General features: G+C 38.7%; 1 protein-coding gene across 2 annotated transcripts in view; it reads left to right on the top strand.

Moving 5' to 3' along the window:
* The window catches only part of PI4K2A (phosphatidylinositol 4-kinase type 2 alpha), a 25,426-nt gene that overhangs the window by 7,908 nt on the left and 4,580 nt on the right, over window positions 1-12,938 (top strand). Inside the window, exons 2-8 of one of the 2 annotated variants that reach the window (XM_006925907.3) lie at window positions 66-266; window positions 4,113-4,244; window positions 4,641-4,794; window positions 8,590-8,651; window positions 10,131-10,230; window positions 10,884-11,017; window positions 11,736-11,795. In XM_006925907.3, coding sequence (XP_006925969.1) covers window positions 66-266; window positions 4,113-4,244; window positions 4,641-4,794; window positions 8,590-8,651; window positions 10,131-10,230; window positions 10,884-11,017; window positions 11,736-11,795 — 843 coding nt within the window. The remainder of the gene's footprint in view (window positions 1-65; window positions 267-4,112; window positions 4,245-4,640; window positions 4,795-8,589; window positions 8,652-10,130; window positions 10,231-10,883; window positions 11,018-11,735; window positions 11,796-12,938) is intronic. The other variant, XM_025042263.1, reaches the window with a different exon arrangement.

Here is a 12,938-nt window from a genome sequence, read left to right as displayed (position 1 = left end):
ACCTGGTCTGTGAGCTACTTTAGTCAACTTGCCTTTAATGTCCTCTTTTTCTTTCATCTGTGCAGAAGATCATTGCTGTCTTCAAACCCAAGAATGAAGAACCATATGGGCACCTTAATCCTAAGTGGACCAAGTGGCTGCAGAAGCTGTGCTGTCCTTGCTGCTTTGGCCGTGATTGCCTTGTCCTCAACCAGGGCTATCTTTCAGAGGCAGGGGCCAGCCTGGTGGACCAAAAACTGGAACTCAACATTGTACCCCGTACAAAGGCCAGTGACCTGTCCGCGGGGAGTCTTACTGCCTTACCAGGGCCCTAAAGCCCTGCTACATGTTAGTGGGACTCTTAGGTCCAGTGAGGGCTCCTTATGCCTTGAGTCTAGGGTTGACAGCCCTAGTGGGACTCTTAGGTCCAGTGAGGGCTCTTTATGCCTTGAGTCTAGGGTTATCAGCCCATCTTGGGGGTGGGGATATATTTAGACTCATGATTTGATCATTTGATGAAAGATATCTTGAGAAGGGTACACATAAAATTTTTGCATACAATTTCAAGAAGGTCACTCACTAACCGTCTGATGCACATTTATGGGCTTCTTGCATCTTTGGATCCCAGGTAATCCCAAGCTCGTTAGAAACCTAGCTACTTTTGTATCTCACTCTCTTAGATTTCTGAGCCATTCCAGGATTTAGATATAGTCTAGAATGTACTAGCTGATGTTAGCCAAGCACTTATGCAAGATCTGGCAGGGAGGACTTTAGATGGGCTTGAGGGTAAGAGTAAAGATCTGGCCTATAGGGAACTGACATGGAACTCTCTTCACCCATCTTTATGCTATGGAATTCTGGTACTTTTCTGAACATAACAAATTGAGGTCCCAGGAGGTAAATTCACACTTAGAATGGATTGAGATTCTAATGAAGGGTCTGGATCATACTCCCTGTCCTCCCCTCCCTCAAATGCTTAAATACAGAATTAATTACATATAATGTCAAGATATTTACTGAGGCCAGGTTAAGAACCCCTGTACTATAGAGTGTTCTGTGAAACTTTCCAGGGATTATGATGGGAAGGAATCTACTAGTCAGCATGTGAACATTTAAGGACATGTCATCACCTGTTGAGTATTTGGCTACCTGAGGTTTAGTAACAATTTAGGGCGGATCTGATCTGATGCCCGAAGGTTGCAGGGGTGTCTTGGTGGCTCTAGGTCTTAATTATCTTTGAGAATCTGAGGAAAATTATAGACTTTGTTTTCAGAAAATATTCACATATTTGCATATAATTTCAGTGGATGATTCATAGACCAGTTGAAGTCCATCCATTGACCCTATAGGGACCATGCCTCTAGATTAAAGGCCCCCGCTTGAAGTTTTCTTCACAGGTTTAGATAGCAGACTTTGGGCAAAGAGACTGATCAGGAGACAGGAGCTTCCCTTCAAACCTGTTTATTTCTGTTTTCCCAAGGTATCTTAAGAGAAAATGTGCTTGTTGTAGATGTTTAACTGTGTCTACTCCTTTGCCACAAACTCCAAACAATAAGCCAATTAGTTTGTAAGTCAGGGAACATTTCTTGAAATTTTATTCTCCCTTCTCAGCACCTAGCGAAGTACTGTACTTATAGCAAGCATTACATAAGTACCAGCTGAATTGGTGAATGAATATCAAACCATGAGAAACAACACCAAAGACCTCCCAACTTCAGGTCTAGGAGAAAATGTTTGAATGCAGTTCCCGGTATGTAGCTTCCATTTGGCATCTAATTCACTGCCTGGCTTTGCACAGCTCATTTCTTCACTTCACGTTTCAATCCTCTCTGTGCAGTTAGCTTACTTTGACCATCTTGTATAATAATTAATGCTCCTAAAATCTCCTGCCTAACCTGAAATCCTCCTATGAGGGCCCTCTTAAACTCTAGAAACTTTTAAATACTCCTTGCTCATCACTCTGTAATTTCCTTTTCTCATTAGGTAAATAGTAGAGCACCCTTGGCCCGGTCCCTGCCTATTCTGCCTGTACTTCTGGAGTGCAGTGCCTGAGAATCAGAGGCCTTAAGTTTGAATTTTGGCTCTGCAACTTTTTATTGAGTGATCCTTGAGCAAGTTACTTAAGACCATCCCCCGCACCCTGACCCCATTCAGTTTCCTCACTATAAAAATAGGGATATAAATAGTTCCTGTTTTATAGGATGGCTGTTAAGATCACACAAAATAATCCATGTAAAACACATAGCCCAATCCCTGGCACAATGTAAACACTCCATACATCTTAACCTGTGGTATTTTTATGACTGTTTTAACCATTAATGTTACCCCCCTCCCCCAATCCCTTTCTTCCCCATCTCTGGTCTTCCTCTTTCCCCGTTAGAGAACCTTAATGAGGCCTGAGGACCTTTTGCATCAAAAAGTCAGCAACAACAAAAAAACTTGTCTTCTATGAGACTGAGATGAGACAGAACTTTGCAAATTTAACGTATAGCTGCTGGAGAATAGGAAGAGGAAGTCTCTCCCCCTTGTCTCCCTACCCTTATGGTAGGATTCTATCCAGTTGATCAGAGCATCTGTCACTATGAAAACGGGGCTCGCATTGGAATGGATAGCTGTCTTTGCTCTCTGTTCCTTTAAGGTTTCAGGTTATTATAGTTTCTTTCATTAGTCATAGGGAAAAAGAGGGCTGTTACAAAGAGTGATCACAAATAAATCCGATGGGGGGAAAAGGTGGTTTATGAGTTTTCACTGTGGAAACTGGCAAGATAGCCTTTGTTCCTTTATTCCTGTGCCTGAGTGTCCTGATTTGTAAGGCAGAGAGTGCCAACCTGCAGTATCTTGCACATCCATTTCAGGTACTCCATTAACACTGGATAGATGGATGCATGGATGGATGGATAGATTGGGAAGGAAGGAATTCTTTTGCTTTTCTCCATTTCTAAGGTTCATGGGCAAAGTAGTTATTTGAAATGAACTTTCAAGGCCTAGGAAAAGAAAGAATTTTCTTATAAATTTGATTTCAGATATTTATATGCTAAAATCCACTTGTTGCTGTCTCTGAAAGAAGTGTGTAACTCATTCATTCATTCACTTAATATTTTTGAGCATGTGCCAGGCGCTGTGTTAGATACTGGGAATGTTAATGTGAATAAGATATTCCCTTCTTCCCCTTATTTCATTAGTCAGAAGTTAGATATACATACAGATAATCACAAGACAATGGGATAAGTATGACAATAGATGTAACATATGAATTATAGATTACGGTGATGTCAGCATAATTTGACAATCAAGTGTAATATTGATGGCCCATTAAAAAATTTTGTCTCGAATAGGCAATTCATGCATCTAGTGCTAAAATCAGAAGACACAGGAGAGAAAACAGAAAAGAGTAATTCAGTGTCCCTGCCACCCCTTTCAGCCACTCAGTTTCCTTTCTCAGAGACAGCTGCTATTACTAGTTTCTTGTGTAATATTCCAGATATAGTCTGCATATAAATACGCATATATATAGCAGGCCACTAAAAATGAAACCAACTTTAATGTTTATTTTTTGAATGTGGATAATGCACATAGTACAAAATTCAAAAGGAAATAAAAATATACAGAGTAAATTACAATTTGCTTTTATCTAGATAGAAAATAGGTATTGGGCTATCTTCTCCTAACTCAGGAGGTGGCTGTTTTAGTCAACATAATTCATGTTAGTTGCTGTAACACTTCCTGAATCACAGTGGTTTAACATAATAGGAGTTTATTTCTTATTCACATCATAGATCCATTCAAGGCAGGCAGCTCTTCTAGATCCTCTGTCATTCCACAAGGGGTCTAGGGTCCTTCTGTGATGTGGCTCTGCCATCTCAGAACCGTTCATTTCCAGCTGCAGAGATTGGGAAATATGATAAGAGTTTAGGGGCCAAGTCTGGAAGTGATGTATATGCATCACTTTGTCAGCATTCCATTGTCTTGAAGTAGTCATTTACTCTATCTTACCTGCTAGGAAGGCTGAGAAATGTTATTTGTGTCCCCTGGAAGAGGAGCAGTATTGGTGAGCATCTAGCTATTCTCTGCCATGATGGTATAGTTCCTTTAACTTGACTCTAATCTAGGTATCTCTTCTTTTTCCATTATAGGTAGTATACCTGGCCAGTGACACCTTCAACTATAGTGCCATTGACCGAGTGAAGTCCAGGGGCAAGCGGCTTGCACTAGAGAAAGTGCCAAAAGTTGGGCAGCGCTTTAACCGCATTGGGCTACCGCCTAAGGTATAGACTTCATCTGTGTGACTTATGATTTATGGTGGCATATAGTGATGACTTATAGTGGCATAGCCATCCAAGTGATGAAGCAATGTGTCTATAGACTCTCATATGGGCATGTGAATAGCTTGCCCTGAGGCTCCTGTCTTCCTCATTTCTGTCAAGGGCCTAAGACCCTAACTTTCTCACTTTATTCCTCTTGATGGGCTACTTGAATTTGGATTGTCAATCATAGTCACAACCCTTTTCTCCTATACTTGCAATGAGATGAAGAAGTAAAGATCTTGAAAACATTTTCTTTGTGATATAAAATTCACAAGGGCTTATTGAGTACCTCTTAGTCCTGGGGTCTTTGTACTTAGGCTATAGGGAAATACCTTTGTTCTTCCTTCTTGGTTGCAGGTTGGTTCATTCCAGCTATTTGTTGAAGGCTACAAGGATGCAGATTTCTGGCTTCGGCGTTTTGAAGCAGAACCTCTCCCTGAGAACACTAACCGGCAACTACTGCTGCAGTTTGAGCGGTTGGTGGTGCTGGATTACATCATCCGCAACACTGGTGAGCAGCTGTGGGTGGTTCTTTGCCCTGTGCCAGACTAGTGAAGTACTGGGGGAGGGAGGCCTGGAGGCTTGCAGGGCTTGGTATCAGAGGGCCTTATTAGGATGGGTTTTTTTCTCAGTCAGAAGGGTTGTATTTGGGGAAAGTCTCAGAACATACTTTTCCAAGACAAGCTTTGCCCAGGCACATCATGTGCAGTAATCAGAGGTGGTGAGGCCTGCAGCCAGTACTAACGTTTTATCTTAGCCTCTTTCCTGGTCCCAGACAGAAGTCACTTGGCCTTCCAAAGCAGTGTGAAGAGTACTGGGTACTCTTATCCTTGGTCTCTTGTTATTCTTATAGCAGCAAAACTTATTACAGGACAGTTTTTTCTTTAAGTACCTCATGCAAGTGGACTTTTACAGTATTTGTCATTTTTGTGAGTGGCTTACATTTAGCATAATGTCCTCGATTTTCACTCATGATGTAACATGTCAGAATTTCTTCCCTTTTTAAGGGTGAATAATAGTCCATTGTGCATGTATACCACATTTTGCTTATCCATTTATCTGTTGATGGATGCTTGGATTGCTTCCACATTTTAGCTATTGTGAATAATGCTGCTATGAATGTGAGTATACAAATATCCCCTTGAGACACTGCTTTTAATTCTTTTGATTATATACCCAGAAGTAGAATTGCTGGATCATATGGTAATTCTGTCTTCAATTTTTAAGGAATTGCCATACAGTTTTCCACAGTGGCTGTACCATTTTACATTCCCATCAATACTGCAGAAAAGTTCCAATTTTTCTACATCCTTGTCACCACTTGTTATTTTCTTGGTTTTTTTTTTAATAGTAGCTATCCTAATGGGTATGAAATGGTATCTCATTGTAGTTTTGATTTGCATTTCTCGAATTATTGGTGATGTTGAACATCTTTTCAAGTGCTTTTTGACCATTGGTATATCTTTGGAGAAATATCTATTTAAGTCCTTTGCCCATCTTCATATCAGGTTGTTTTATTGTTGTTGAGTTATAGGAGTTTTTCATATATTCTGGATATTAATCCCTTATCAGATATATGATTTGCAAATATTTCCTCCCATACTGTGGGTTGCCTTTTTACTCTGTGATAGTGTCTTTTGATGCAACTAATTTTTTGATTTTCATGAAATCTAATTTATTTTTCTTTTGTTTTGTGTGCCTTTGGTATTATATCTAAGAAATCATTGCCAAATCTCATGTTATGAAACTTTTGCCCTACGTTTTCTTTTTAGAATCTTTTAGTTTTGGTCTTAGATTTAGGTCATGGATCTATTTTGAGTTAATTTTTATAAATAGTGTTAGGTAAGGGTCCAACTTCATTCTTTTGCATATGGATATGCAGTTTTTTCAGCACTTTGTTGAAAAGACTGTCCCCATTGAACAGTCTTGCCACCCTTGTCAGCGATCATTTGATCATATACATACAAAGGTTTATTTCTGGACTCACTATTCTATTCCACTGGTCTGTATGTCTCTTTACAGTGTATCTAGTAGTCAGTTTTGAAACCAGGGAGTGGGAGTCCTACAGCTTCTTTTTCTGGATTGTTTTGACTATTCAAAGTTTCTTGAGATTCCATATGAATTTTAGGATGAGTTTTTCTATTTCTGCAAAAAACATCATTGGGATTTTGCATTCAACCTGTAGATTGCTTTGGGTATTATTGACATCTTAACAATATTAAGTCTTTCTGTCTATGAACATGGATTATCTTTCCACTTATTTATGTCTTCTTTAATTTCTTTAAGCAGTGTTTTGTAGTTTTCATTGTATAGGTCTTTAATCTCTTTGGTTAAGTTGATTCCTAAGTTTTTTTTCTTTCTGATGCTATTGTAAATGGAATTGTTTTCTTAATATTCTTTTTGGATTGTTCATTGTTAGTGTGTAGAAATGTAGCTGGTTGTTGTGTGTTGACTTTGTATTCTGATACTTTGATGAATTTATTAGTTTTAAAAGTTTTTTTATGGCATCTTTAGTGTTTTCTACATAGACAATCATATCATCTGTAAACAAAGATAATTTTACCTCTCCTTTTCAGTTTGGATGCCTTTTGTTTCTTTTTCTTGCATAATTGCTCTGGTCTTCCAGTACTATGTTGATTAGAAATTGTGAAAGTGGGCATCGTTGCCTTGTTCTAGACTTAGAGAAAAAGCTTTTGGTCTTTCACCATTCAGTATGATGTTTGCTAGGGGTTTTCCATCTATGACTTTATTATATGAAGGTAGTTTCCTTCTAGTCCTAGTTTGTTGAGTGTTTTTAATCATGAATGGATATTGAATTTTGTCAAATACCTTTTCTGCATCAGCTGAGATTATCAATCTGTTAATGTGATGTTTCACATTGATTGATTTTCATATGTTGAACCATCCTTACATTCCAGCAATAAATACTGGTCATGCTGTACAGTTCTTTTAATATGTTGCTAAATTTAGTTTGCTAGTTTTTTGTTGAGGATTTTTGCATCAATATTCATAAGGGACATTGGTCTGTAGCTTTTTATCCTTGTTGTGTCTTTGTCTGACTTTGGTATTAAGGTAATGCTGGCCTCATAAAATGAGTTATGGAGTGTTCCCTCCTTTTCAGTTTTTTGGAAAAGTTTGAGGATTGATGTTCTTTAAATGTTTGATAGAATTCACCAGTGAAGCCATAAGGTCCAGGGCTATTATTTGTTGAGAGATTTTTGATTACTAGTTATAGGTGTATTAAGATTTTCTGTTTCTTTGTGGTTTAGTCTTGGTAGGTTTTGTGTTTCATCTAGGTCATTCAGTTTGTTGGCATACAATTGCCCATAGTACTCACTTATCATTCTTTTTATTTCCATAGAATTGATAGAGATGTCCCCACTTTAATTTCTGATTTTAGTAATATGAGTACTCTTTTTTTCCCTTAGTCTTTGTAGCTAAAAGTTTGTCAGTTTTATTTATCCAGCGAAACAACTGTTAGATTTTAATTTTAGAGCATTTGGTTCATTTATCTATAATGTATGTATAGATATACATACATTGGATTTTTATATACTATCTTATTATTTGCATCTATGTTTTCTATCTTCTCTTATTCTCCCTTTCTCTCTATTACCTTTTTCCTATCCTTTCTTACTTTCTTTTAAATTATTTTATAATTATTTCATTTTTCACCTCTAGTTTAGAAGTTGTGTATTCTTTCTTTTGGTGGTTACCTTAAAGATTACTATGTGAATCCTTCACTTTCCAAATCTAATATTAATTGGTACTTTTACCATTTTCTTGGACAGTGCAAAGATCTTAGGAACTCTTAACTCCACTTACCCATTTTAAGACTTTTATACTATTAATGTCATGCATTTAAATTAAATATGTATGTATATACATATATACATATGTTATGTATATATATGCATATATAAGCACATTTATATAAAACTATAAGACAATGCTGTTGTCATTAATAATAATTGTGGAGACGACACAATACACTAATAAGCAGAAAATGAACCTTTATTAACTAGTCATCCCACCACTTAGCCTCTTCCCAAATCAGCAGATGCTCTATGGAAAAATGCTGGACTCCCTCTCTAGATTTCCTATTTCTCAGATCTTAACACTTTAACTCTTAATGGTCTTGTTAAAATCTCCAAACCCTTCAAGAGATTTAAAAATATTTTATCCACTTTTTTTTTTGTAGTTGTTCTCAGTAGAATGATTGGTCCAAGTGTTCAAAATACCTAGTCCATCATGAAAATGAATGTCACCCCAGTTTTTTCTACTAACTTTATATTTCTGTTCACAGATCGAGGCAACGACAACTGGCTGATTAAATACGACTATCCAATGGATAATTCTAGCTCTCGGGTAAGAGGTTCATCTGTATCTTGAAGAAGATGAAGTGGAGTATATGCATTCCGAAGAATTAGGATAGCACATGTGTTTAAAATTGATAGGTTAATATTTGGTAGAGTTTTTCCTCTGTTTTTTAAGGAATATGCTACTAAATGATGTTAATTGGAATAGATGAAGAAAAGTTCAGATGAGTTTGGGACATATTTAATGGTTTCCTTAGAGATTCACATTGCATAGTAACATAGTAAAGGTCTGAGAAATTGTGCATTTAATGAACGTGTTTAATTTTGCTTGGCTCAGTGATTTTTAAACTTTTTTTTGACCATGGAACATTTTTTTTGCAACAGACTACAATTCCACAGAACATCAGTTTAGAGAAAGCTACTTTCTTTAGCTTTCTTTACTCTCTCATTCTTTTCATACTTTACCACACTTCTCTATTTCTGCTCAGTCTGCACATTTTCAAAAAGTAATGGCAAGACTCCTTGGAGAAGGAAAGTGAGGTTGGGTTTTATTCCTCATAATGTCTTTTTTTTTTTTTTCCTTTCAGCTTTATTGAGATATAATGACGTATAGCATTGTGTAAGTTTAAGGTGTTCAGTGTGATGATTTGATACATGTATATATTGTGAAATGTTTACCACAATAAGGTTAGTTAACACATCCTCATAGTGATTTTACTTCCTTCTTTAATAGTCATTCTCAAATTTTGTACATCAGAATCACCTGCAAAGCTTATTAAAAAGAGTACAGATTCTTCAAGGCTTTCTCCCATGAGGTTGGGTAACTCAGGATTCTGCACTTTAATAAGATATCCCAGGAAATTCTGATGCAGATGTCCTGGACCCACATTCCTTGTTCTTGTGATGGCACCAGTGAACCTGAAGCATGAAGCCAAGTAGACACTCATGAGAGTGTTTGACATGGGCTGTCGCAGATAACCTGCCCCACTCTTTTAACATTCAGCTCTTGTTCTTTTCCTTTTTATGTATCGCGAAAGCAGGGAAACAGACTCCCTTGTGCAAAAGCAGCCAACCGTTGTCTTCCTTCCATGGTTCTGTTATCGCACTGGAAAAATATGATCACCACCAGTGAAGTGACATTTGAGTCAAGGTCCACACAGAAGGACCTTGACCAACTGATACTGATTTTTTTTCCTTTTTTCATGGCCTCAGGAATCTCATCGCCTTTCCCTAGGAGGAATGGCTTATAGTTACCTTTTGTTATTGTCACTTCCCCTCTTACCAGTGACTGTGGCAACTCCTGGGGAAGTATACCTTTTCTAAGATGAGAAAGGGACTCTAAAAACCTTGTACAAGCCAAATCAGAGGAGCCATTAAGTGTACTGTGTTTAGGTAACTAGCGGAAACTGCTTTAAGAAGCTGCATAAGGATTGCTACTTGAGGAGGTTCAGATGGGATGCTTTGCTACTACTTTAAAGGGCCTGAAGCACATGAGACTCTAAATATTTAATCTTTCCTTGCTCTTCAGGACACAGACTGGGTGGTAGTAAAGGAGCCTGTTATCAAGGTGGCTGCCATAGATAATGGGCTGGCTTTTCCCCTGAAGCATCCTGACTCCTGGAGGGCATGTAAGTCTTAAAACCACTGTGGTCTGGCTCCTCTCTTGCTGGGTCTCTGTTTTCTTGTCTGTGCAAGGTAGAAATACCTCTATCACAGGATTGTGCTAAGAATTAATGAAATAATGCAGCTCATGCACTTTAGCTAAATGGCTGGCACATGGCAACAACTCCATAATGTAAGCCATTATTGTAATTTTTACCTTACATTATTCCTATTTGTGTCTATTTGCTATCAGTATTCTGTCTTCCTTGTTGACGTCCTGGAAGTCAGCTCCTGCCCCGTTATAACTGAGAAACTTTCAAAAAGAGGGAGAGATGCTGGTTGGAGGATTACTAGCCTCTTTGCAGCATTAGTCTGTCTTTTCAAAAAGAGCATCTTGGTGTCTCAGGAGCAAGAAATTGCTTCTAGATAGGGTTGCATCTTGGAAGGTCATGTAATATCTGGGAAAGAGCACAGGCTCTGGGATTAGGCAGACTTGGGTTTGAATCCGGGTTCCTCCACTTACTGTGTAACCTTTAAGGTTCACAGCTCTTGTAACTTTTCTGGTGTATATCAAGGAAGAGGAGTATTTTACTTTTTGCACTGGTCTGATAGATAGAGGATACAGATGGGCAGGGAGTTTTTTCAACATCAGCTTTGCTTTTGACCTTTCCTCTTTCAGATCCTTTTTACTGGGCCTGGTTGCCCCAGGCAAAAGTCCCATTCTCTCAGGAGATCAAAGATCTGATTCTTCCAAAGATATCTGACCCTAACTTCGTCAAGGACTTGGAGGAGGACCTATATGAACTCTTCAAGGTTAGCCCTGGGAACATCAGCCTTATAACCATATAGAACAGCGGTCCCCAACCTTTTTGGCACCAGGGAATTGTGCTCCTATGAGAATCTAATGCCTGATGATTTGAGGTGGAGCTGAGGTTGTGGTACTAGTGCTGGGGAGCGTCTGCAAATACAGATGAAACTTTAATCACTGGACTGCTGCTCACCTCCTGCTTACCTCCTGCTGTGCAGCCCGTGACCCAAAGAAGAAAGAATTCTTATTGCAGGTTTTACTAATTGGTCCTGATACAACCAAGAACGCATGGCTAATACCCTTCTGACTTATATTAGCCAATGAAAAGCAAGATTTCTGTGTGTGGACAGCAGGACCTAGTTTGGATTGGTTCGAAGAAAATTGGCAGGTGTAATGAATCACACTGGTGTGTTTGTATCCTGTGTGTCATGTGGCTGCATGTATATGCAGAGCTCTCATTTTCAAATGAGAGCATTTTCGAACAGAGCATTAGAGCCTGGAGTTCTTTAGAGTTAATAATGAGACTTAGGACAAGATATTTACTATTCTCTATTTCCCCAACTGTGAAACAAACAGGGAGTTCTAGGGTGGTAGTTAACTTCACTAAGCCTCATAAGTCTTAGTGTAAGTTTTCTGTAGTAGCAAATTTCTAACTAGGGGAGGAAAATGGGTTCTTCTGAGAGATTTATGCAGGTTCCATCTCCTTCTGCCCTTCCTTTGCAGAAAGATCCTGGTTTTGACAGAGGCCAGTTCCATAAGCAGATTGCTGTCATGCGGGGACAGGTAAGCCTGGGACATCCTCCTAGCGTCATCTTTGGGATCTCTTGGGGAGAGTTATTTGCTCATGTTGAACAAATGTGGAAAGCTTGTATTTTACACCCTTTTCATTCTATGCCATACATACCTGTGACTGCCTAAAAACATGGGAGAGGAAAGGTAGCCCTCCTTAATCTTCCACCTCTTCCACAGTATTCAGTGCTTGATGAAGCACTTACTGAGTGCTTAGTTCTGTGCCAGTTGCTAGATAGTTCATTGGTAAATTTACCCAGTGGTCTCTTATCAAGTTGCTCAAGGCAGGCCATGTGCCTTGGTGGTTAAGAGCTGGGCTCTGGAGTCAGACTGCTTTACTCCTTACAAGCTTCATGGCCTTGGACAAGAGCCACTGCTTCCTTGTTTGTAAAATGGAACAGTATTAATACATCACATAGTTGGCCAGAGAATTACATGAGATAATGCATATCAAGTATACCGTAAAAATAATGCCTGGCATATGGTGAACACTCAGCTATTGGCTGTGGTTATAATATTTGTTGTTACAGGTCATATTATTCTCTTTCCACTCCACATCAAAGAGAGCTAAGGAAACCCCCAGGGCATTACTGATCTTTCAAAAGAATATGCTTGAAAAATTGTTTAAAAACTCTTTAGGGCACCGATATTGTGCTTATTACTTTGAAGTCTTCTTAAAGAGAGCTGAGATGGTCCAGCAGTTAAGGGCACGAACTGGCCAGAATGCCTAGGTTTTAATCCTGGCTCTGTCATTTACTAGCTATGAAGTCTTGGACAAGTTACTTAATTTCTCCTTTTACTGTCTCCATTTGTAACATGGGATTAATAACAGCATCTGCTTCATAGGGTTAGTATGAGATAAATGATTAAAACAGTTGGAGGAGTGCCTGGCATATTGAAATACTCAATATGCGTTAGCTATTTTGAACACCACAAAGTTCTGTGAACATCTAGCTCCTCTCAGTGTGTAGGTGGCCAGTAGATCAGTCACATCCTTGCTTACCAATCACACAGTGAAGCAAAACAAGCCTCTGCCTTGTAGAACTCTGACATACTGCAGAGAAAGGAGGTTACAACCTTCTGCCTACCTGAGTTGTAATCATAGAGTGAGTTATACAGGGGCTCTGCTGAAGGGAA

This window comes from Pteropus alecto, unplaced genomic scaffold, assembly GCF_000325575.1.
Source record: "Pteropus alecto unplaced genomic scaffold, ASM32557v1 scaffold88, whole genome shotgun sequence".
Taxonomy (NCBI): Eukaryota; Metazoa; Chordata; class Mammalia; order Chiroptera; family Pteropodidae; genus Pteropus; species Pteropus alecto.
This window is presented reverse-complemented; position numbering and strand designations above follow the sequence as displayed.